We start from the raw sequence: 27,074 nt of genomic DNA, 5'->3' as shown, positions 1-27,074 counted from the left end.
TATAGCTTTGGTTAAGCTCAAGCTCCTAAGGTTTCATTTATGACACCTTTTGTTTGATTATTTTTATGTATGTGTATGAATATATATGTACTGTAATAGTTGCAAGTATGAAACCAATATAAAACAAGAAATTATTTAAATAGAAGCGATAAATCCTCTTACTCTGCCTGAACAAATACTAATCTCATAAACCATAGTGCTGCTGACTGAATGCAGAAACACATGCAGCTGAAAAATCCTTCTTTGCAAACATTGATTAATATTCAAAATAAAGTATGGGGAACAAATTCCAACAATATATTTCTCCATCGAGGAAGAAAAACCCTAGATTATAAATTCATACATGGCTCACTCCTCTCAAAGAATGGCATGCAACAGTATTTGCTTTGTTAAAAATAGAGCTCTCTCTGTCTGGCAGTTTTCCCCTGTTATGTCTGAAACTCGAATTCTTCACTGGATTTAAATTGCAGCTGAGCTGAACGCGATGCAGAGATTAGACAAACTGTTCTTTAGATATTATGTGCAACTTTATAGGTTTGCATATTAGGTTTCAAAAGAGCAAATTGACCGTCAGCATTTTATATTATCAGATTAAGTTTTGTTTCTTCTGCTGGAATATTCATGCATAGTTTTGGAAGGTCTGATTATTTTAGATGCACCAGAATATTGTTAACAAACAATTCAAATATAATAAGCTCAAAAATAGTTTTTAGCTTTTAGGACTTTAATGTGATTATTGAAATCTCTATAGCTTAACACCTCATGTTTATCCCCTGGCATGAAGATTTAACCCTTTTTGGGTCATGATTACAGTATAGGCAGATGAGACGGAAAGAACAAGATCGGCTTGCCAGGATGGATGCTGATTACCAGAAAAGGAAAGAAATTACAGAATTCATTCGGAGAAGGGAAGAAAGATTAAAAGCTGCAGAGGAGCGCACAGCAAAAAAGCGTTTGAAACGGCAGAAAAAGAAACAGAAGAAGCAAGAGAAGAAGTGCAAATTGAATGCTGTCGAAGAAGAGCATAAGAAGGAACAATCTTCCGATGAAGATGGAGACACGGAAAATGATGAAACTGAGAGATGATTTATATGTACCATTATGCTCAAGGGTAGCCTTGCTGTATCAATTGTTGTGACAAGTTTTTGACAACCGTTTTGCTGAAAAAAATAGGTGCTCCACAAAAAAAAAAATGAATTGTTTCTTAACTTAAAAGAAAAATTGTCTTCTGCATTCATTTGCACCATCCCATTGGTTATAGGTGGATCCACAAAAAAAAAATGACTTGTTTCTTAACCTAAAATGAAAATTTGTCTTTTGTTTTCATATGCACCATCCTATTGGTTAGATTGAATGGCATCACAAGAAATTGACAATTGATGCGATGTAACACTGGATAGATCATGTCACTCGATATTGATCACCACTTGATTTGAAAGCCCACCCACTCTTTTGCACCTATTGGACACTCTTTTGTTTGATGTGACAACTAACCCATAGATATTGAAAGACACGCATGTTATTGACTACATTGGTGTTTGAACTAATACGATACACCCTAATAGAATTCAAACCCAAAGATTAAAAGAGAAATTACTAGAGATAGTGAGTAAACGCGTAGACTTCAAGGATGAGATCATAAATATAAATGTACTGCAAATTATTAATATGTTCATGCATATCATTAATTATTGAGCATTCACTCATACAGTTTTGCATTGTAGTTGTGATAATGCATGTATTGGTTAGTGCAACTCTCGAATGAAAGGATGCTAATATATTGAGTACTTGACGTGGTTCAATGAGACTATTACCAAGGAAGCCGCAAAAAGGTAACATTTGATTTTAAAGAATTTATTTATCTTTAGAAAATGATGTATTATATAATAAAATATTAATTCTAGAATATCTTTTCACTCTTTATTTTGAGTAAACATTTATATCAAGTTCTAAGATTTTTTATTTGTATTTTATTTTAGATATATCTAGACTAAAGTAGCAGTTGAAATTTATAGTGACATACTTTCTATATGGTCATACAATTTAAAAATCATTTTCAGAATGACATCATAAATATTTGACACAACATTATTTTATTGTTTAGATTTTTTTTTTTAAATTTATTAAATGATAAAGAATTAGATGCTACTTTCGAAAGTTACACAATCTTTTAGCGATTTTAAAATTTTTCAATGACTCATAAAACATCATGTCATTTTCTAAATAATATTAACTTTAATTTTGATATCAATTTTAAAAAGGAATATTTATTTAAAAATAAAAATCTTATAAATTCACTCATTTGCACGTTATTATATATAATATGATTATTAGTAGTTACACAATCTTTTAGCGATTTTAAAATTTTTCAATGACTCATAAAACATCATGTCATTTTCTAAATAATATTAACTTTAATTTTGATATCAATTTTAAAAAGGAATATTTATTTAAAAATAAAAATCTTATAAATTCACTCATTTGCACGTTATTATATATAATATGATTATTAGAAAATGATAATTATACTCTTACGGTCCTAATTTTTATTACCATTGTATTCTTAATTCTTCCCTATAAATATAGGACTTGGTTATCAATAACATATATAAGTATATTGACTTCTCTCTATTTTTATTTATTTTCTTTCTTTTTATAATACTTTATTAATATGAACTTCAAGCCAAATGAGTTAGCAAAATTTATGCACAAAATTTAGGATTTCTTTATTGCCTAAAATTCTAGCTTTTGCTTGACCTAAAAATATCTTAGGTGTAGCAACCACCACCCAAATCTATGAGTTTTTTACTATGTGAAAAGAGGTGTTATTGTTGATATATCATACAAGATTTAGCCCGTATTTGATGGGGATTAAAATCAGATTTTTAGTAGATTTTGAGAAAGTTGATGAAATATGTGATTGAAAAGTTGTGAGATCCATAAAATATGTAGTTATATTTGATTGTTGACTTTGATTTAGATTTTAATTAACACCAAATGGGAGCTTAGTTTCTTGTCACTTTTTGTTTATTGCCATTATACTAATTTCTGCTTGCTTAAATGAGATATGGAAAGGTTGGCTACCTTGATTGAAGCCTCATTTTAAAAGCTGCTTATAAGTGAATTTTATCAAAACTATGAATTTATAAATAATGAGTGATTACTGATTAGAGTTTTTTCCAAAGATCAATTCTTAATTCTTTGTGCAAGTCTGTTTTAGCTCATAATAGTAAACGTTTATTTTTTGAACATAAGTAATTGTAAATTGTTTGTGTTTGATGTGCAATAACATTGACATTCTGGTAACTTTCTCTATTCTTTCTTTTTTATTAATATCAATTAGTTTTCCCTTTAATGCTTGCTCTATATGTATTTTAGTTAGATTTTACTTGCTCTCAAAGAGCATAATTAAATATGATCTAATATAATTATTTTTACTTGTGAAGAATAAATTCTTATACAATTTATTATTTTAAATAATTATATGTTATGGCTCATGAATATATGATATTACAATTTCAATATTTCAGAAAATATTGTCCAGTTGCTCCTGAAGAATCACAAATCTGTAAATATTACGTTCTACTAAAATACTGCAAAACATTATAGTGAAGAATATTACAAGCTCCTGAAAAGTACGCATTATAATTTCCAATATTTTAGAAAATATTTACATATTGCTCTTGAAGAAACAATAGCAAAATATAACATGCTCTCGAAATAGCTCACGTTTCAAAAAATATGTCATATATGTAATTCATGAATTATTTATCCTTAAAGGAAAGCATACAACTCATGTTATGTGGACATTGATTTTTATATGATTATATTATAATTAATCATATTTTCAAGTATTTAACAATGCATTTTGTTTGATTGAATATTTATTCAAATGACAAACATTGAATGTAATATTATTTGTCACGATCAGTTGACCATTACTGGATTAGTAATGATACAAAATTGAGAATTCAAATATTCAATGAAGAACTAGAAGATTCTTCAATCATATGAATTTTTATATTATATTTGTTTTATTTACTGAGAATTGATCATTAACCATCACTAACTAAAATAGAGACTGAATTTCCTATATTTCTAAAAGTTAATTAGGGTGGTATATGGGGCCTCTTCATTTTTCAGGTTGACTATTTATATGTCATTTATATATAATAGATTTGATACATGTATTAGATAATTGCATGTGATTTGAAACCTAAAGTTTGTGAAATTATTTCTCAAAAGTTAAATTTAGAGCATAATTATAAGATTATACAATCAAGATGATGTATCTTGTTAATGCTCTAAATCTCAACCTGTTAATAAATGCTAAATTGAAATGATAATAAATTGTTTAACATTATTATTTATTATGTGCCTTCAAATTAAATTATAAACCATTATTATTAAGGTCAAAGTGCTTTCCAGTTGCGTCCAGGGAATGCTATTAGCATTACACTAACATTAAAATTTTCTCTTATATTTAGCTTATGGTCAAAACCTAATTTTTCATGCATCATTATATTATTTAGATTCTCGCAAAAGACTATTCGAATCTAAAGTTTGAAAAATATTTTACTTAGATATATTTATTGATCAAAGAGATCAATAACATCTCACACACTAGCTTTAAATACTCCATTCAAACTAAGGTTCTTGATGAAAATTAATTAATATTATATTTAATAATTTTACGGTCCGCTTGAAGTGTGATGATATTCGATTCTGATATAAAAATCCCCAAACTTAAATGGAGGAATTCATAAAGATAGGCTCATTAAGGAGATATGTGCTCTTGGTGAGTATTTATATATAACTAATTACAGAATTCCAGAAGAAGTTTAGGTACCTGAAATATAACTTGAGATATTTCAATAATTTGTCTTACTATGGAGAAAGAAGTAAAATGAGAGAAAAAAAAAAAGGTTATCGACAACAACTTTTACATGATGTACCATTTCATATTATGAATGACGAGGATATCGAAATAATTTTTTTAAGTATATTGATTGAGAAATAATTGATCAAAATAAATGGACACAATCCTAAGAAATTGCACTTACTAGAAAAACATAAAATTTTTGGATCTACAGTCCGAACACCTAAAAGTGTATACAGTCTACTTATGCGAAATGAAAATAGAAAAATAAAGTCGTAATATGTAATATACATTTCTTAGCATAATGAATTTTGTAAAAACTTGTATAAATAGATAAATTATCATGTGGTGGATGCATTCACAAGTCGATATCTTGTTAGCTTGACAACGAATGAATTTGATATGCTTGTAATAAATTTGATTATAGCCAACTCATCTGCATTGCTATTAAGGTTAACTTTAAGGATTTTATACCTAAAGCAGATAACTAAAGTTATTTTATTATGAGTGAGAATTAATGCGCGTTATATTCATTTTTTCTTGACAAACGTTTTATCCCATTGGGTTTTTCTATCAATGTTTTTAATGAGAGAAAATTTGTAACAGACTTAAAAGAATAATTTATTCTTTTTCTTTTATTAGGATTTTTCTAATAAGATATTAACGAGATATATCCTTTGTGTAATGAATGCCCATAATATACATGACATTTACCTTCAAAATAATATTCTTATATGTATTAGACTCCCAAATAGATCAACTAGAGCTACTTTTTCGAATCATCATATAACTATAGTCATTAAAGGTTAATAAACATTGAGGAAATTATAAAAAATGTCCATTTTGATATAGTCATTTGTGAAAATGTCCAAAAATTTTCAATGTCCATTTTTGCAATTATTTGAACGAGAGTACACCTAAGTAGCTTCCATGAGAAACTATATTAAAATGATGTTCTCGACATTTTAAATGTCATTTTCGATATTTAAATGCGTTTATATTTCAAAAGTACATACATCAAATCACAATATTAAATATTCTTGACATTTCAAACATTGTTCTCGACATATTAACTTTCTAGAATGACATTTCATTTCGAACATGACATTTCTCTACACTTTAAATGTTGTTCTCAACATTTTTGTATCTAGCATTTATTGTGAATTAACATGTGCAATATGAAATTATTTATTCTTTCATTAAGGCTAAAATATAGAATTTGGTATCAAACTTGGCCATTTTTGTAAATATTATCAAAAGTAGACATTTTTGAATTGACATATGCAAAATTGGACATTTTTGCAAATGCCCCATATATATTTGTATGAAGACATTGGCGTAAAAGATAATGAGGAATTGATTTAGGCTATTGAAGACATTGATGTACAGAACAATGATGAATTGATACAAGAATTGAAATTATGAAGAGCTATGTACTCTTTTTCCTTCAATCAAGTTTTGTCCTAATGGATTTTTTTGACAAATTTTTAACGAGGCAGGTATTTTGAAATGTCTTATTCAAGGAAGAATGTTATAAATAATATGATTATTAGTGAATGAAAATTATACATCTATGACCCCGCCCTAATTTTTATTACTGTTGTATTCTTAATTCATCCCTTAAAATATAGGATTTTGTCGGCCCATGAGCCACGAGCTCGGCCCGTGCTCATGGGCAATATGGCCGAGCCGGGCCATTGCCACCATTACGGCCATAAGAGAGGTCAATAATAATTTAACTACAATACAAAACAAAAGTATTTATGTTATATGATGTATCATTGGTGTTGTTTAAATGTATACGTTTTGTGGCATATAATGGAGTTGTTAAATATCTGCCTACAATTGGAGTATAGATATGATACAGTGTTGTTATATATTTGAATACTCTTGAATATTATCATATATCACTAGGACTGATGTATGGTGTATAAGATATATGATGATATTTAGTGCACATGTATAAATGCATGGACATGAGATAAGTAGTCATATGTAACCAGGGCCCATTGACCTAAGGCGTAGGACCTCAAATTTTGGCAAGCATCATAAGAAAAGCCCATTACACAATAAACTTTAATGGAGTCTTTAATGTGAATAGGTTTCTAATCTCATAGGATATTTAGATTGAAGTCTACTTTGTTTTTTGCTGTTAACGTTATAGTTTGGGTGACCTTTTTTTCTAAACCTGTTATAGATCATATTCAATACGTTAGGTTGCAACCACAATGTTCATGCTTTTTGTTCTGTATTGTGTTCAGTTTATGGAGCCTCAAATGGAAGGCAGAACCATATTATACTCAATAGTTTCATTGATCAATTAATTGGTTAGACATTGCCTTCCCTTAGCAATATCTGTGATAGAACTGCAGAACTAGCATTGGATGACTTTCATGATTTTCTTAGTTTTGGAGATGTTGAAATGCTTGAAAGATATGCATTGCCAATTATTAAAGCTCCCCAAGAACTTCTTGAAATAATATTGCTAGAATTTTCTAGAGACCCACGTGTGGTAAATTGAGCTGCCAAAACCTTTTAAAATAATAGAAAAAGATAATTCTTCCAACATTGGACTGGCAAATCTTTGCAGAAATTGTGTTAAAGACATACCTTAAATATAATTGTAATAGGGCATCCTGTTTGGGATTTTGATCCTGTAACTAGATGAGCCTAGGAGGAAAATTGGTATAGGTATCAATACCATTTAGCTGAAACCAATATATAAGTATCATAACGCTTGTGAAAAACTTATGTTTAAATCCTCATAATAATTAGTCTTATAGGGCCTCCAAGTCCTTAGGATAGGCCATGTGCATAACTCGTAAGAAATGAATAATTGAAATAGAAAGGAATTGATTTTGAATTCCTGGATAAGATAATTGACCGAAATGATGATTTTGAATGGATTATGTTATTTGTCCAAAAAGGGATATCCAAAAAGTGCACTGAAAATGATGTATAGCAAAATGATTAGATGAAAAAATTGACTGCATTTTGAATTGTCCAATGATAGTGTCATATAACATTATGTAAGACTTGATGTATATGTAGCAATGTCTATTTTGAATATAATGGAATCGTTCTATGGGGTGTATACACTACACTTCACGTCTGGATAAATATACTATTTGAGTCTCTTGACATACTAATGATAGGGTATTTAGTAGTCTAGGCCTGTGTTGGGAAGACCGTTGTTAGCCTTAGGGTTGCAGATTGGCACAACTAGCACTCTATGCATAGGTCAAACCTTAATTGAATTTATTGTACTTCTCAGTGTAGCATCCTGAGTTTTAAAGGACATCGAACATATAAAATTGGGATCTTCTGAACTTTGATGTGACAACTAACCCATAGATATTGAAAGACACGCATGTTATTGACTACATTGATGTTTGAACTAATACGATACACCCTAATAGAATTCAAACCCAAAGATTAAAAGAGAAATTACTAGAGATAGTGAGTAAACGCGTAGACTTCAAGGATGAGATCATAAATATAAATGTACTGCAAATTATTAATATGTTCATGCATATCATTAATTATTGAGCATTCACTCATACAGTTTTGCATTGTAGTTGTGATAATGCATGTATTGGTTAGTGCAACTCTCGAATGAAAGGATGCTAATATATTGAGTACTTGACGTGGTTCAATGAGACTATTACCAAGGAAGCCGCAAAAAGGTAACATTTGATTTTAAAGAATTTATTTATCTTTAGAAAATGATGTATTATATAATAAAATATTAATTCTAGAATATCTTTTCACTCTTTATTTTGAGTAAACATTTATATCAAGTTCTAAGATTTTTTATTTGTATTTTATTTTAGATATATCTAGACTAAAGTAGCAGTTGAAATTTATAGTGACATACTTTCTATATGGTCATACAATTTAAAAATCATTTTCAGAATGACATCATAAATATTTGACACAACATTATTTTATTGTTTAGATTTTTTTTTTAAAATTTATTAAATGATAAAGAATTAGATGCTACTTTCGAAAGTTACACAATCTTTTAGCGATTTTAAAATTTTTCAATGACTCATAAAACATCATGTCATTTTCTAAATAATATTAACTTTAATTTTGATATCAATTTTAAAAAGGAATATTTATTTAAAAATAAAAATCTTATAAATTCACTCATTTGCACGTTATTATATATAATATGATTATTAGAAAATGATAATTATACTCTTATGGTCCTAATTTTTATTACCATTGTATTCTTAATTCTTCTCTATAAATATAGGACTTGGTTATCAATAACATATATAAGTATATTGACTTCTCTCTATTTTTATTTATTTTCTTTCTTTTTATAATACTTTATTAATATGAACTTCAAGCCAAATGAGTTAGCAAAATTTATGCACAAAATTTAGGATTTCTTTATTGCCTAAAATTCTAGCTTTTGCTTGACCTAAAAATATCTTAGGTGTAGCAACCACCACCCAAATCTATGAGTTTTTTACTATGTGAAAAGAGGTGTTATTGTTGATATATCATACAAGATTTAGCCCGTATTTGATGGGGATCAAAATCAGATTTTTAGTAGATTTTGAGAAAGTTGATGAAATATGTGATTGAAAAGTTGTGAGATCCATAAAATATGTAGTTATATTTGATTGTTGACTTTGATTTAGATTTTAATTAACACCAAATGGGAGCTTAGTTTCTTGTCACTTTTTGTTTATTGCCATTATACTAATTTCTGCTTGCTTAAATGAGATATGGAAAGGTTGGCTACCTTGATTGAAGCCTCATTTTAAAAGCTGCTTATAAGTGAATTTTATCAAAACTATGAATTTATAAATAATGAGTGATTACTGATTAGAGTTTTTTCCAAAGATCAATTCTTAATTCTTTGTGCAAGTCTGTTTTAGCTCATAATAGTAAACGTTTATTTTTTGAACATAAGTAATTGTAAATTGTTTGTGTTTGATGTGCAATAACATTGACATTCTGGTAACTTTCTCTATTCTTTCTTTTTTATTAATATCAATTAGTTTTCCCTTTAATGCTTGCTCTATATGTATTTTAGTTAGATTTTACTTGCTCTCAAAGAGCATAATTAAATATGATCTAATATAATTATTTTTACTTGTGAAGAATAAATTCTTATACAATTTATTATTTTAAATAATTATATGTTATGGCTCATGAATATATGATATTACAATTTCAATATTTCAGAAAATATTGTCCAGTTGCTCCTGAAGAATCACAAATCTGTAAATATTACGTTCTACTAAAATACTGCAAAACATTATAGTGAAGAATATTACAAGCTCCTGAAAAGTACGCATTATAATTTCCAATATTTTAGAAAATATTTACATATTGCTCTTGAAGAAACAATAGCAAAATATAACATGCTCTCGAAATAGCTCACGTTTCAAAAAATATGTCATATATGTAATTCATGAATTATTTATCCTTAAAGGAAAGCATACAACTCATGTTATGTGGACATTGATTTTTATATGATTATATTATAATTAATCATATTTTCAAGTATTTAACAATGCATTTTGTTTGATTGAATATTTATTCAAATGACAAACATTGAATGTAATATTATTTGTCACGATCAGTTGACCATTACTGGATTAGTAATGATACAAAATTGAGAATTCAAATATTCAATGAAGAACTAGAAGATTCTTCAATCATATGAATTTTTATATTATATTTGTTTTATTTACTGAGAATTGATCATTAACCATCACTAACTAAAATAGAGACTGAATTTCCTATATTTCTAAAAGTTAATTAGGGTGGTATATGGGGCCTCTTCATTTTTCAGGTTGACTATTTATATGTCATTTATATATAATAGATTTGATACATGTATTAGATAATTGCATGTGATTTGAAACCTAAAGTTTGTGAAATTATTTCTCAAAAGTTAAATTTAGAGCATAATTATAAGATTATACAATCAAGATGATGTATCTTGTTAATGCTCTAAATCTCAACCTGTTAATAAATGCTAAATTGAAATGATAATAAATTGTTTAACATTATTATTTATTATGTGCCTTCAAATTAAATTATAAACCATTATTATTAAGGTCAAAGTGCTTTCCAGTTGCGTCCAGGGAATGCTATTAGCATTACACTAACATTAAAATTTTCTCTTATATTTAGCTTATGGTCAAAACCTAATTTTTCATGCATCATTATATTATTTAGATTCTCGCAAAAGACTATTCGAATCTAAAGTTTGAAAAATATTTTACTTAGATATATTTATTGATCAAAGAGATCAATAACATCTCACACACTAGCTTTAAATACTCCATTCAAACTAAGGTTCTTGATGAAAATTAATTAATATTATATTTAATAATTTTACGGTCCGCTTGAAGTGTGATGATATTCGATTCTGATATAAAAATCCCCAAACTTAAATGGAGGAATTCATAAAGATAGGCTCATTAAGGAGATATGTGCTCTTGGTGAGTATTTATATATAACTAATTACAGAATTCCAGAAGAAGTTTAGGTACCTGAAATATAACTTGAGATATTTCAATAATTTGTCTTACTATGGAGAAAGAAGTAAAATGAGAGAAAAAAAAAAAGGTTATCGACAACAACTTTTACATGATGTACCATTTCATATTATGAATGACGAGGATATCGAAATAATTTTTTTAAGTATATTGATTGAGAAATAATTGATCAAAATAAATGGACACAATCCTAAGAAATTGCACTTACTAGAAAAACATAAAATTTTTGGATCTACAGTCCGAACACCTAAAAGTGTATACAGTCTACTTATGCGAAATGAAAATAGAAAAATAAAGTCGTAATATGTAATATACATTTCTTAGCATAATGAATTTTGTAAAAACTTGTATAAATAGATAAATTATCATGTGGTGGATGCATTCACAAGTCGATATCTTGTTAGCTTGACAACGAATGAATTTGATATGCTTGTAATAAATTTGATTATAGCCAACTCATCTGCATTGCTATTAAGGTTAACTTTAAGGATTTTATACCTAAAGCAGATAACTAAAGTTATTTTATTATGAGTGAGAATTAATGCGCGTTATATTCATTTTTTCTTGACAAACGTTTTATCCCATTGGGTTTTTCTATCAATGTTTTTAATGAGAGAAAATTTGTAACAGACTTAAAAGAATAATTTATTCTTTTTCTTTTATTAGGATTTTTCTAATAAGATATTAACGAGATATATCCTTTGTGTAATGAATGCCCATAATATACATGACATTTACCTTCAAAATAATATTCTTATATGTATTAGACTCCCAAATAGATCAACTAGAGCTACTTTTTCGAATCATCATATAACTATAGTCATTAAAGGTTAATAAACATTGAGGAAATTATAAAAAATGTCCATTTTGATATAGTCATTTGTGAAAATGTCCAAAAATTTTCAATGTCCATTTTTGCAATTATTTGAACGAGAGTACACCTAAGTAGCTTCCATGAGAAACTATATTAAAATGATGTTCTCGACATTTTAAATGTCATTTTCGATATTTAAATGCGTTTATATTTCAAAAGTACATACATCAAATCACAATATTAAATATTCTTGACATTTCAAACATTGTTCTCGACATATTAACTTTCTAGAATGACATTTCATTTCGAACATGACATTTCTCTACACTTTAAATGTTGTTCTCAACATTTTTGTATCTAGCATTTATTGTGAATTAACATGTGCAATATGAAATTATTTATTCTTTCATTAAGGCTAAAATATAGAATTTGGTATCAAACTTGGCCATTTTTGTAAATATTATCAAAAGTAGACATTTTTGAATTGACATATGCAAAATTGGACATTTTTGCAAATGCCCCATATATATTTGTATGAAGACATTGGCGTAAAAGATAATGAGGAATTGATTTAGGCTATTGAAGACATTGATGTACAGAACAATGATGAATTGATACAAGAATTGAAATTATGAAGAGCTATGTACTCTTTTTCCTTCAATCAAGTTTTGTCCTAATGGATTTTTTTGACAAATTTTTAACGAGGCAGGTATTTTGAAATGTCTTATTCAAGGAAGAATGTTATAAATAATATGATTATTAGTGAATGAAAATTATACATCTATGACCCCGCCCTAATTTTTATTACTGTTGTATTCTTAATTCATCCCTTAAAATATAGGATTTTGTTTCTCAATAAAATACACAAATCTATTGATTTCTCTTTATCCACTCTTTTTATAATATACGTAATATTTTACAATATTAACTTTTATATCCTAATACAGTTATCTATCTCAATCATTATCCAACATATAATTTTTAGTATAGGCAAGCTCCCATTGACCTTAGTAGATCATCTCAAAATATTTGAAAAGTAAAATTATGATGAGAATGAACAATAATTCAGTGAACAGAATTATGTGTGCATGTATGTGTCTAGGTACGCAAGATGTGACGTGGTGTGTTCTTATTTAGGCTCCCCAAAATTCGACCATAGTACAAACTCTTAATCATAATTATAAATAGTGGAAATTCAACTTTTTTATGTTAATAATAATTATAAAATTATATTAATTTAAATACCCACCCTCCTATTTTCATCCAAAACCCTAAATTATTTCCCCTGCTCTATCTTCCCCTTCTTTCTCACTTCTCCCTTCTCTCTCTCGCTTTTCTCTTATCTCTCTTTGTCATAACTAAACACTACAGGTAAAGCTCATAGCAGCGAGCACTGCTATACGTGGAGCTCGCCGTTGAGCATTGTGCACCATGACACTTGCCACTAATAGTACTGCACAACGGTGGTCACAACTAAGCTTCGTGAGCAATGACACTCACCGATATTAGTGGATTAATGGAATAGTCGACATTGTAGGAGTAGATTGTGGGGATGGAGATAATTGTGGATTAATGGATATAGCCGGTGATTGCCGACTACGGGAGTTATGTTTGCCGATTGTTAGATTGTGTGAGAGTGATTTGAAGAGTGATTGTGATCAATTATATGGGTACTTGTGACCACCAAATGTTGATTTGTGACCAATAAATAATATTGATTGATAAAATAGATAATTTGTGACCTAAAAATATGAGATTGTAACTAAATTTGTAATTGTGACTCACAATTTGTTAATTTTTTTTTTTTTCAATAAAAGCATCCACACATGCTTAGTGACTTTTTAGGGTCCACCAAAGAAGGTCGTTGGGGGTCAAGGATATATATATATATATATAGAGGAAAGGAGAGGGACATAAACCTGACCTCCGATAAAGCAACAATGTAACAATGAATAAAAAAGAAATTAAGGCAATAAATAGGGAAGTACTATTTCCATGTACAAAGGAATTAATGCATAAAATGGAACATAAGCTACAAACCTCTAAAGTTGGGTAGTCCTTGTCCATCGATCTATATCAGTGTCCCAATCTGTCGTAGTAGGTCAGATGGTCCATACTCCTGATAGCGCCGATGATCCCAACCCTTTGAAGCAAGTAAGTCTGCAACCTGGTTTTTCTCTCTATATATGTGGGAAACCATGTCTCTGTTGAATGAGATGAGATCTCTGATCTATCTAAGAGCGCCTTGGATCTTCCATGGTCTTTCGCCCTTGGTGACGAAGTGAATAGCTACAGTTGAATTTGCCTCAACCAAAATAGCTGATAACCCAATTCATCTGGCCAACAAAATCCCATCCAGTATAGCTCTAAGCTCAACTTCCAAAATCAAACATGGGACATACGATACTGTGAAAATCTTGGGTCTTGCTGGGAGTTATATTTTCGCCCACTCTTCAATCCTACAAAAGCCATTCTTGGCTTGTCCACACTTACAGAAAGAATAGACTTCCTTTTCAACTGGCTTTGATTTGCTGGATATCCTTAGCTTTCTATTGCATTCAGCTTTTAATTTGTCGTCGCTATATATATATGAACTAAACAGCTTGATGAGAGCTAGGTGGGAAGGAGTTTGGCACCTATGAGGCTCGTAGCCTTGTTTTTAAAGTAGCAGGAGTCCATAACGCTATTGAGATGAAGAGCAGCACTTTTGTATGTGATTGTAGTATGTCACGTCGTCTCATCCTTGTTGCATTGGCTAATTCTGATCCAATCCAAAATCAAGTTTATAACCATCGTTCGACTAGTAGATGCCTAAGGCAATCGGATCTCCTATGGGTATGGTTCGTCAAATAGCAAAAGTAATCTTCAAAAAAAATTCGAAATAAAGTGCTGGGAGGAACTATATCAGCTTGACACATCGACATGTAATCGTAGTTAGATGAGCATTATTTAGTTAACCTTGCTAAAATGCCCAATTTTTGCTCTATACGAATAGGGAGGCTTGTGGTCGGACTTATTGAAACCATTCCTTGAATCGGACAATGAAACAAGTTCACCATAGAAGAAAAAGGATGTACAATGATTAAGCAGCTCGAGTTATATGCTTATATGCCCTTACTTTATGACACTGATTACAGCAGATGAAGTGAAGGACAATCGAGTTGTTCGAATTAAAATTGATCCACTAAGGCCCAAAAAATGGGTCTCAAAGAAAGTAAAGGCCATCGAACCTCGGTTCCCTTCAACTCAGAAAGAAACGACAAATCCATGTGAAGCATTGAGATTTAAATTTTTACCAAACAAAGACTTAACGAATGATTGTGTAAAGATGCAATTAATAAAAGTCAAAAACATAAGATGACAATTAACTAATGTTAAGTACCTCTTGTCCAATTAAGTGCCTCGTCGACACAAATTATTTTATTTTATGATTTGTTACAGGTTCATTTTCAATCACATTTTTAAACAATAAAATATTCTACATGTATATAGCAAACTTTTCTATTTTTTAATCATAATTCAATTTTTTTTTCCTACAATAATAATTGTCAAATGAGCTCTAAAAATGGTGTCGATAATTCTCGCCCATTCCCATTTCCCATGATATAGGTTATCTGTGAACAGAAAGTCTTGTCGTTCGATTCTTATCTCGCGCTATATTATCTGCCCCTAAATATTCACCACGACACCATTTTCAGCGCTAAATTTTCTCGCTCCATTCTCCTAGATCTTCTCCATTCACAATGGTAATACTCTTTTCCTTGCACTTTTAATCTGTATCATTATCAGTTAAAAGTGCGTTTATAAATCCTTCTGTAGGAAATTGTTTTATTGATTTTGTTTTTTCACATTTGGTTTTGGTGTTTGATTATACGATTTCGTCCTTTTCTTTGTTTGTGAGATTTTAGATCTGATTTATAATTTTTACCAAACAAAGACTTAATGAATGATTGTGTAAAGATGCAATTAATAAAAGTCAAAAACATAAGATGACAATTAACTAATGTTAAGTACCTCTTGTCCAATTAAGTGCCTCGTCGACACAAATTATTTTATTTTATGATTTGTTACAGGTTCATTTTCAATCACATTTTTAAACAATAAAATATTCTACATGTATATAGCAAACTTTTCTATTTTTTAATCATAATTCAATTTTTTTTTCCTACAATAATAATTGTCAAATGAGCTCTAAAAATGGTGTCGATAATTCTCGCCCATTCCCATTTCCCATGATATAGGTTATCTGTGAACAGAAAGTCTTGTCGTTCGATTCTTATCTCGCGCTATATTATCTGCCCCTAAATATTCACCACGACACCATTTTCAGCGCTAAATTTTCTCGCTCCATTCTCCTAGATCTTCTCCATTCACAATGGTAATACTCTTTTCCTTGCACTTTTAATCTGTATCATTATCAGTTAAAAGTGCGTTTATAAATCCTTCTGTAGGAAATTGTTTTATTGATTTTGTTTTTTCACATTTGGTTTTGGTGTTTGATTATACGATTTCGTCCTTTTCTTTGTTTGTGAGATTTTAGATCTGATTTATGTCCATTTTTGGTTGTTGCTCTCTGAATTTCGCATTAGTTAAAGTTTGTGGAGCCTTATAATTTCTGATTGGTTTCTACTGATTTTTGGGGTATATTGAGATGATTTCACACAACATTAAGATTATCGGATATACCTGCTTGATTTGTAAGGTAAATGATCGGATAATGATATGCAATCTCTGAGGTATTTATTATAGTTAAAATTTAAAGATCAATTTTTATGATTATTTATGTGGGATACAATTTATTGCGATTTGTGTACAATATGTCAGATCTAAGATGTCAGGGAACATTATTGGATTCGTTGATGCAACTGATTTGAGAGATTTTGATTTGCATCCGAATTAAATAGCACTATTTCTTCAAATGACGACCTTTTTTGGCTTATAATGGAACATGATTTCAGTTGGAAGATACTATCATTATCATTATTTACAAAAGAGTGAAGCTATCCAATGGAACTATATTAGAGAACTTTTTTTCATTTAAGCTTCTGCATCGGGTTTTTTGTGTTCCATTTGTGACATACATAACAAATATTTCTAACAGATTGGTTTTATCTATTATTCTTCCTATGCAATAAGAAGATAAATGATTGAAAGGCGTTGCATCTCAGTTATTGCTTAATACGTATCCAAACAAAGAATCTCACATGATTTGGAACTGCTGCAATTTTTATTTTATTGTCTTGTTATAGTGTTCCTGGGATTGCCATGCTGGGTAACTAGATTGGAGCATTGTAATACTTTTTCTTTTTGATTTGTTGCGCGTCAGCTTGTTTGAAATAGGCGTCCCTTAGAAGCTTGTTATTGTCTTTTGTATCAGCTTGTTTACAGCAATGAATTGAATCTTTCTCTTCATCATTGGAACATTTTTTAATGGAAGATCCAGCAATTCTGAAACGGGCCTGCACAATCTCAATTTAGTCATGTTGATACTAGTTAGATCTTGAAGCAATTAGTTTCTACATGCCAAAAGATCCCTCTCTTTTTCTTTGAACAGAGATAGAAATAAATTAAATCTACAATTATAAACAGCTAACAGAAAGTTCTTCAGAGATGGACAATCATCATTACTATAATCCCTGGAGCACTCAAAAAGATTCACTTTTAAGTCTCTGACAAAAATATCCTTCTTAAAAGCTCTAGCATTTCTCCCTTTCAAAATGTTTTTCCTTGTCTTTCCAATTTGTTTCTACCATCCCGATCTTTGAGAGTCCTGAATTCCATAGAACACTATTAATTAATAGCCCATGAATTTGACATGGCTATAATATTTGAATACGTAGGAAATTTTTATATGATTTTATAAATGCAAATTTCATGCAATATGAAACTTGAAGATAGTTGTTAGCTATGATGCACACTCTTATTAGGCCGGTGAAGCACATGTATCTAACAAGCTATGTGCCCTTGTCCCATTTTTTATATATTTTTCAAATTACTAACTCTCAATGGATATTTGAGGGACACCCATCGAGTAAGTGCCTGACATGTCATGTGCCAAGTCCTTTATTAAAAATTATAAAAATAAGGATACAATAAATTAATTCAAACTTTTGTAAAAAATAAATTAACCTGCTCATGTCCAATTTTTTCTAAAAATCACGTGTCCTCATGTTATGTTGTCGTGTCTTGATCATTTCACGTGTCCGTTTTCGTGTAAGTAGAACAAAATTGATTGGGTGATAGAGTAGTGAAAACGGTTCTTTCTTCCATATTTTAGACCTTAGCTACATAAAACAATATGTTACTGCTTGGCAGTAGACCAACCTAATTTTTCTGTATTGCTATTTGCTGTGCTTCACGAGAAATTTAATATACCAACATCTTTGCTTTCAATATTTAATTCTTTGTTGATATTTGATAATAGCTTCACAACAAGTTAATTGTGGCAAAATAAAAAACTTAAAATACTGCAGTACTTTTGGGCATGCATGACGTCATCGCAATCGCTTCTTTAATTTCTAAAAATATGTTTGGTTCTTTAATTTCTAAAAATCTGTTTGGTTGCCTCCCTCACTGTGATGCAATACTAGATTCTGGCTCTAGATTTTGTGGAGTGGACTTACCATTTTACTTGCATTATCTGATGTTTTATTCATTTGGTTTTTATGTTATTAGTTGGCACGCCACATGCATATGTGGATTTTGATAGCAGTTGGGTGTTTAAAGAATTGCTAATTGCCACTACTTGAGCTTTAAGTAGTAGTTATTTTACCTTGAACGAAAACACTAATATTATTTGGAATCATCATTTGCAGCGTTTTTAACTATTTTGTTGTCTGATAAGACTGGCGTTTTTAGACAGTTCCCTTTCCCTCTTGTCCTTAAAAATGAAGTTGCACATTTCGTCAGCCAGATCAAATGGTAGATCTTCTATTCTACTTGCCTGTAGTTCATCTCATTCTTAAGTCCTTGGAATTTATTACCATCAAATCATGGACTGTGCACAACAATTTTTTAGTTCTCAGAGATCCTAACGTCACATGTGTGTGTAGGCTAATGCAGCGTCAGGAATGGCAGTGCATGATGACTGTAAGCTGAAATTTTTGGAATTGAAAGCAAAAAGAACATTTCGTTTTATAGTATTCAAGATCGAGGAGAAGCAAAAACAGGTTATTGTGGAAAAGCTTGGTGAACCAAGTCAAACTTATGAGGACTTTGCTGCTAGCCTTCCTGCTGATGAATGCCGATATGCAGTGTACGATTTTGACTTCGTAACTGAAGAGAATTGCCAAAAGAGCAGGATTTTCTTCATAGCATGGTAAATACATTGCCAAAAGATTTTGTGAAAATGTCAATCGCCACTTTTTTCCATTGTGCTAACTATTGGCGTCTCCATTTTCTATGTACTAAGGTCTCCCGACACTTCAAGAGTGAGGAGCAAAATGATCTACGCGAGCTCCAAGGACAGGTTCAAGAGGGAATTAGACGGCATTCAGGTGGAGCTCCAAGCAACTGATCCAACTGAAATGGGTCTTGATGTTTTCAAAAGTCGTTGCAATTAAATGTTCTTCAGAGTTGCAATTTGCTCGACTTGCGAGATATGTTAACAAATCTTGAAACTGTTCTACACCTAAGCTTTTATATTGGTCTTTTGTTGAAGTTTAACATCGTAGTCCGTTCTTTATCCAGAAAATACATCATTTTGATCGTATTTTATGACTTCTATTGTGGAATTTATGCTGTGAATTTCTGGATGACTGCCGTTCAATTGGTTTCTATGGCTTGGAAATGTGTTCCTGACTGTTCTTATTCCTCTCATTCAACATTGTTGTTCCTTTCACTTCGTACATGATAGTGTAGATGTTGCTATGCATTCGGGCGACCATCCGTGATATTTGTTTAAGTTTGCAGTGATTATATAGGAGAATTTTACCATTAGTCCCCTGCCTATTGCCTTAGTAGCAAATGAGTCCCCATTCTATTTTTTGGGCACTTACATCCCCAATGTATAATTTCTATTGCTCCACAGCCCTTATTGGACAACCATCCAAATGAATCGTGAAAGTTTGCTTTTGATTGACAAGAACCCCGAATTATTCCTCTACCCATTCCACCTTCAAACTCGGTCTCTTCCTCCCCCAACTCAAATTAATCCCCAATTATTTCCTTTCCCGACCAAACAACAACCCAATTTCCTCCAACCCAACTGGTAATCCCCTTCTTCTTTGAAGAAATGACTATCAATATGAACATCTGAATATTGACACGAATAGAAAAAGCTGCAATTCTCCTCCATAAGCAAAAACCCATTAAGACAGCCAACAAAGTTTGAAAAATCTGTGGTAGAATATGGACTAAGAGCATGTTTTGTAGTGCTTTTTCTTCCCAAAAAATCAATTTTGACTGTTATTTCACTATTTCAGCCGCCGTTTTTTACTTCTTCGCTCATAGGTAAGGCCCACTTTTCTCTCAATGGTCAAAAAATCAATTCTCAAAATCACTACCAAACAAATCCTAAATTATCTACTCATTGCAAATACGAAATCTTGAATACAATTGAGAACTTCCTAAAATGCCTTGGGATTGAGATGGGTTGGGGAGGAATAACTGAAGAAACAGGAGGTAGTTGTTTCAATAATCATCCAACTTATATCATGGTTATGGTTTACTCACCAAATTTCAAAATACTTTACAGTGCTCAATGAGCTTTGTCGGTTTGCATTCCATCCATCATCTTCAAAAATTCGTCACCTTATTTACTGACGTGGCAAGTTATAGCTGTTGAAAAAATTACAACTTAGCCAAAACATCGTTTTATTACTCATTCAACTTACACTGGGTCACAGTTTAGTCATCGAACTTTAAAATACTTTCTAACGATCACTAATCTTTGAGATATCATACTCCATCCATTATCCATCACATTTCATTCATTTCGTTGCTAATTTATTGTATGAAAATTCCACGGGTAAGTACAATCTTAAAAAAAAAAAAAAAATTACAAATCAACCAAACCATCAACTCACAAAAATCACCATATGTGAAATGCGACTTCCACGCCCCCATAAACTTCTTTAAAATTCAATAAGGTGTCTCCAACCTCAGCCCTAAAAACCCCTAGTGATAACTGCATTATATTACACTTATTTAGGATTTTAAAGTAAAGAATTTGTAGGATATTTAATGAATTATGGCTTGATTCTATATATTTTGTGTTTATTAGGTAAATATCGATGAAATTGATAGAATTGAAGACAAAGAACAAGAAAACGGTGAAATATAGACAAAGTATGATCAATACAAAATGATGATTGAAGATCACATGATCTATTGGATGTAATTAGAATTTAAGGTGGTGAAATATAGACAAAGCATATTCACAAATCAATTTCAAATCGAACAAGTTATGCTTCAGATTTCCAGCTTTAAATTAAAACATATTTTTCTCACTGTAAACGTTCCAATTGGAAAAGTGATATTTCTTAAGGAATCATTAGGGATGCTTCATTGGCTTTTAAAAGGTTTATGAGGCCGTGGAAGTCATGTTTTACATATGATGATTTTTGTGAGTTGATAATTTTGTTGAGTTATAATTTTTTTAACATTTATAACTTATCACGTGGAATTTCTATATGAACATTAGTTACAAAAGGAACATAAGTGTAAGATGGATGAGTAATAAAATAATGGTTTGGTTGAATTGTAATTTTCTAACGGTTATAACTTGCCAAGTCAAATTTTCGTTAGTCACATTAGCAAATAAGGTAACGGATTTTTTTGGGTGATGGATGGAATGCAAAACGGATAAAGTTAAGTGAACATTGTGAAACATTTTGAAATCTAGTGAGTAAACCACGATCATGGTATAAGTTGAATGATTATTGAAACAATTAATTCAAGAAACAGGGATTGGAGATGGATTGGGAAAGAAAATTTTCGAGGTGCGGAAAAAGTAATATAGTCAATTGGGTGAGATCGCGAGCAAACAGTACAATTAAGCCATAAGAAATCCTTTCAAGATCTTTGTCCGGAAGCGAAGCAGAACTAATCTCAGCGGAGGCGCTCTAGATATTGAAATGAAGAAGGCTCCGGCTATAATTTTATTTATTTATTGTTTTTATTTCAGTTTTATTTTGGTTTTCTTTATGTTTTTTATTTTTTAAATTAAAAATAGGGATACAATGGCCCTTTTGATGAAAAACAGGACACTTCAACAGTCGTTCGGTCTGTTTGTCTCGAATGAGGACATAGATGCAACATAAATGATACTTTAGGGACATAATGCAAAAAATTAGAATGTGTTGCTCGTTTGCTACTAAGACAAAATATATCAGGGACTAATGCTGCAATTTCCCCTAATAAATATAATAGAACGTATAATCTTTTCACTTACAAAATTGGTATGCTCTATTGCTCTTTGCTATAACGCCTGTGAACTAATGTTCATAAAAAATAAGCAATGTCGACAGTGTCAATTTCTTTACAGAAGAACTTCAAGGAATAAATACAATAAACACCTGTCTATAGATTACAAACCCATCAAGAAGTGATGGAAGTCAATAGTGTAAAAACCTTTTCAGCATTCTCCTCAGAGGATACTGAAATTAAGTAGTCCAATGTTATCCTCTGTCAATCTTGTCTACTTCTGCACAACTGGATTAATGTAAGAGTACGATTAATGTCAAAGACAATATCTAACAATCGTTTGGTGGTCCTCGATAAACTCATGACCTTAAACCTTTAGAATTCGACTCAGGATCTTTAGTGAGATCACCCACCAGTGAAGTTCAAAATGAAAGTGCCATTCGCTTATCCAAGTCGTGGCACAGAGGGACCCAGCCAAGAAGACTAAACAACCTATTGACACCTAAATGCTAAACCCCTTGGCAAGATTCGTCAATAGTCTTCAGCTCAGCAACTGTCTTCAACTCTTGGCATAGACTCGACGGCAACTTACTTAGGTCAAGCACTCATCCGGGCCTCCTTCAAGACGTGTCAGCTCAACAATCCCAATATGCCTCCTTCAGAAATTTGGGCACAGTAACATTCTATGGCGACTAAGTGAGGCAGAGCGTCACAGGTTATGGCTTGTTAATCCTTGCTCCCTCTCCTCCTAGTTACTGTCCAATCACTTCTCTTCACAAATTTTCCATCTTACTTGGGCATCAGAGTGCTTCTAGTCACCACCCTACCCTCTCCAGTGCCCAAGCATTCTACCTTGTTGCAGGGTGTGCACGTTCAACAAAGGTTTCTGGCTCAGTCTATTGACTGAATATCCTAGCCAGATTCAGATGTCAACGGAAACTATGCTTCTTGTGATACGTGCATCATATAGATAGATGGTATTTCACCAGATGTTAGCTACTTGTAGGACTGACTGGTCCTGTCAAGCAAGTCCGGTGAGTAAGGCAAGCATAGGTTGCTCGAGTTAGCTTCAGACCTCGACTATTCATATCCTCGTGCAATTTAAAAGCCTTGTTCAGTTCTCCGGCAACACAACATCTATATATTAATAAATTATAAGCCACGGCATCAGGCTTCAGGTCCTGGGTCAGCATGGATTCCCATAGTCGGAAGGCTCCTTGCAAGTCACCCTTCCGACAACATTCATAGATAATGGTCGAGTAGCTTATACAATCTGGAAAGATACCATTATCGGTCATTTCGACTAGGACCCGAGCAGCTTCCTGAATTTGGCCAAACCTGCAAAAACCTCGAATTAGCATATTGTATGTGATGGTGTTTGCAAGAAACCCTGTAAGCATTGCCTTGTGCAGCTGCATAGCTTCCTCCATATTCCCTCCTTTAGTAAGATGATCAAGAAAGCACCCATATGTGATCTCGTTAGGTACTAAGCCACTAATCAACATTTCTTTACAAAGAATCTCTGCTTTTTCAACCATACCAGCCTTGCATAAGCCATTTATCATCACAGTGTAAGTCACAACACTTGGGATGCACCCTTCACTTACCATTATATCCCAGTGGCTGATCGCCATTTCAAGATTTCCAGCTTTTCCATACATATCAATCATGTTAGTATACATCACACTATCAGGCTTCAATCCCTGCTTGAGCATCTCCTTAAAAATTGATATTAACAGTTTCGTATCGTTCTGTTTGAGAATCCCGTGAACAAGTATAGCATAACATATAAGATCCATGGCGATACCTCTTTTGACCATCTCACCACAAGCACTCAATGCATCCTTCAATCTTCCTTCCTTGCAATAACCGTGTAATAGTGCAGAATAGCACAACTCATTTATCTCATGATGCTTTTTTAGAAGGTCATCCACAAATGCTTTAGCTTCGGATGCTCTGCCTGTAGAACAAAGACCGGTTATTAGAGGCCTGTAGGTATAGGTATCTGGTACAAGACCTTTCTTCACCATCTCATCAAGCAACTGAAAGGCCCTTGCCACGTTGCCTTCATTACAGCTCCCTTCAATCAAAACATTATAGGTAAACTCATTTGGAATAATTTTCATTGCAACCATTTCATTGAATAATAGACCAGCTTCAGCCATCATGTTTGCACAACAAAAACCAGATATAAGTGCCGTGAAAGTATGAACATTTGGTGAAATCCCCTTTCCTGTCATTTCACGATATAGCCTTAATGCCTTGTTCACTTCTCCTTTCTTACAGTAACCATCTATCAATGATGTATACGTTACCACAGTGGGAGTCAATCCCTTATCATTCATCTTAACAAATAGAGACTCTGCTGCATTCAATTTTCCCAACTTGCATTGCCCACTAATCAATATATTGTAGGTATAAACAGTTGGTTTTATTCCAACACCGAGCATTTTATCAAAAACGCTGATGGCTTCATCCATTTTCCCCCTTTTGCAAAACGAATCAATAATAATGTTGTAAGTTATATCATTTACGAGCAACCCCATCTCATCCATCTTCCCAAACAAAGAATTTGCTTCATCCAGTTTCCCATCTTTACACAAGGAATGAATCATGGCATTGCAAACAAATAAATTAGGCATTGTACCAAATCTCCTCACCTTATCGACCAAAACATAAGCACTACGAGCATCCCCTTTTTTTCTCAACCCGTCAACTACATTTGAAATAGCCTCCTCACTTGGAACAAGCCCCAAATCCAGCATTTCCTCAACCAACTCTCGAGCAATCCCAAACTCCTCCACTCTACAGAGTCCAAGAAGCAGCGTGCAATATGTAACAACATCAGCTCTTAAACCCTTGAACTCCAGTGTTTTCTTAATATCAACAGCCTCAAAAACTCTCCCACCTTTACACAATCCATGAATCAACACATTATATATAACCACATTCAATTTGCAGTTCTTTTCGACCCAATTCATCACTTCCATCGCCCTATCGTATTCCTTCAATTCACACAAACTCCTAACCAGAGCAGTGTATACATAAACATCCGGCTGAAGTCCTGAACCCGAAAACAGCTCGTCAAACAGACTTATAACCATGTTGAATTGCCTTACCTTAACCAACCGATGTAACACCGCACTAAAAGTCCTCACCTCTGGGAACACATTACACCCTTTCATTAATTTCACAATCAACACAGAATCTAACACTCTTCTATTCTGAACATAGCTTTGAATCAACAAATCAAACCCATAAGCAGAACAAAAATTGAATCTTTTATAAGAGTCAAACAAGTTTTCAAAAATGGAACTGGGATCCTCCTTTCTTTGCAAAAGGGTCTGCAAAAGCGATGAGGCAGGCCAGTAAAAATTGGACTGGACAAGCGAGTGAACCATTATGCAAAACGACATCGTAGAATGGTGGAAGTCCCTATGCAGACCAAGAAAATTGAAAAAGCGAAGGGCTAACCTTGAATCGTGCTGATTTTGGATGATAAATCTTTCGATATGGCGGGAGTTGAGGCTGGTGGATATAAAGGGGTTATTGAGGGCCAAATTCCAGCTCTGCTTGCTCCGCACGATGTCGTTCAGCATTGCTACGAAGTTATCGTCATTATCTTTTGGGAAGTGGTGGTGGTGGGGCGGTGGAGAGGCGGCGGTAGTGGTAGAGGACGGTGCTGTGGAGGTGAGTCGGAGTTTTGAGGTGGACTTTGGGAGCCGAATGAGGGGCGTCATCTGGGTGCAAGGAATTTGGACTCCAACCCACTACCATGGGTTCATTTATCTTCGGAGCCATTGGTGAGACGTTGGGTACTTTATCGAGACTCGAGAGTAGTGTGGCTTGATTCGGCTAACTAATTATTAGGGTATGTTTGATTGCAAAGAGGAAATTGAATTGAGTTGAAAATGAATTTTAGGGAATTAAATTATCTAGAAATTATTTTCTTGATAATTGTAAATTATTGTGTTTGATTAGGATAATTTTTCATGGGAAAAATATTGAAATAAAAGTATTTTTTGATCTCCGTTTGGCTTTGTTTTACATAAAAATTGTCAATTAAAGAGATAGATTTTATTGGTATTGAGAATGAAATTTGTTTCTATTGCCAACAAAAAAAAAATTTCAAGAAAATTATCTATTTTTTGATATTCGTTTGACTTTATTTTACATGAAAATTGTCATTTTAAGGGAAATATTTTTTTTTACAATAATTCTTAGAATTTGTATCCATTGCCAGCAACCAAAAAAAAAAAAGAAAAAGAAAATCGAAAAAAAAGTGCTACAGTAACCCAGAATTCTAATTCTAACCATTTGAAAATGGAATTCTAGGAAAACATGGAAATTAGCTTAGGTGGCATAAAATGTGGAATTCGAATTCTAGATAAAATTTTGCCAATCAAACAACAAAAAATTGAAAAGATGGAATTTGATTTTCATTTTCCATGAAATTGGGGTGCAATCAAACATAGCCTTGTTGTTT

The 27,074-nt window shown here is 31.9% G+C and overlaps 3 protein-coding genes across 6 annotated transcripts; 2 read left to right on the top strand and 1 right to left on the bottom strand.

The window, feature by feature from the left end:
• The first annotated feature begins 777 nt into the window (after positions 1-777).
• On the top strand, positions 778-1,326 carry LOC111369630 (uncharacterized protein F37A4.2-like). The gene has a single exon (XM_022991220.1). It carries the CDS (start codon positions 823-825, stop codon positions 1,084-1,086), a length of 264 nt encoding a protein of 87 aa, XP_022846988.1. The 5' UTR covers positions 778-822; the 3' UTR covers positions 1,087-1,326.
• A 14,466-nt stretch (positions 1,327-15,792) lies between these two features.
• Positions 15,793-20,041, top strand: LOC111369629 (actin-depolymerizing factor 2-like). 3 transcript variants are annotated; one of them, XM_022991219.1, is made up of 4 exons: positions 16,424-16,601; positions 19,039-19,144; positions 19,276-19,541; positions 19,635-20,041. In XM_022991219.1, exons 2-4 carry the CDS (start codon positions 19,142-19,144, stop codon positions 19,783-19,785), a joined length of 420 nt encoding a protein of 139 aa, XP_022846987.1. In that variant the 5' UTR covers positions 16,424-16,601; positions 19,039-19,141; the 3' UTR covers positions 19,786-20,041. The 3 variants fall into 3 exon arrangements, with proteins under 3 accessions (XP_022846985.1, XP_022846987.1, XP_022846984.1); XM_022991217.1 differs by lacking the exons at positions 16,424-16,601; positions 19,039-19,144 and adding an exon at positions 15,793-15,969; XM_022991216.1 differs by lacking the exon at positions 19,039-19,144 and having other exon boundaries at positions 16,426-16,601.
• A 2,592-nt stretch (positions 20,042-22,633) lies between these two features.
• Positions 22,634-26,408, bottom strand: LOC111369628 (putative pentatricopeptide repeat-containing protein At5g59900). 2 transcript variants are annotated; one of them, XM_022991215.1, is made up of 2 exons: positions 26,063-26,179; positions 22,634-25,932 (listed from the first exon to the last, which is right to left on the bottom strand). In XM_022991215.1, exon 2 carries the CDS (start codon positions 25,771-25,773, stop codon positions 23,581-23,583), a length of 2,193 nt encoding a protein of 730 aa, XP_022846983.1. In that variant the 5' UTR covers positions 25,774-25,932; positions 26,063-26,179; the 3' UTR covers positions 22,634-23,580. The 2 variants fall into 2 exon arrangements, with proteins under 2 accessions (XP_022846983.1, XP_022846982.1); XM_022991214.1 differs by having other exon boundaries at positions 22,634-26,408.
• Positions 26,409-27,074: the final 666 nt, after the last annotated feature.

The sequence above is a fragment of the Olea europaea genome, chromosome 20 (assembly GCF_002742605.1).
Source record: "Olea europaea var. sylvestris chromosome 20, O_europaea_v1, whole genome shotgun sequence".
NCBI lineage: Eukaryota > Viridiplantae > Streptophyta > Magnoliopsida > Lamiales > Oleaceae > Olea > Olea europaea.
The sequence above is the reverse complement of the archived record's forward strand: the minus strand, read 5'-3'. Positions and strand labels throughout refer to the sequence as shown.

Excerpts from the sequence above, each read along its gene's own strand:
- LOC111369630 (XM_022991220.1), top strand. The coding sequence starts at position 823 with ATGAGACGGAAAGAACAAGATCGGCTTGCCAGGATGGATGCTGATTAC.
- LOC111369629 (XM_022991217.1), top strand. Across the intron at positions 19,542-19,634 it reads AGGATTTTCTTCATAGCATG|GTCTCCCGACACTTCAAGAG; the intron begins GTAAATACATTG and ends CTATGTACTAAG.
- LOC111369628 (XM_022991214.1), bottom strand. The coding sequence starts at position 26,328 with ATGACGCCCCTCATTCGGCTCCCAAAGTCCACCTCAAAACTCCGACTC.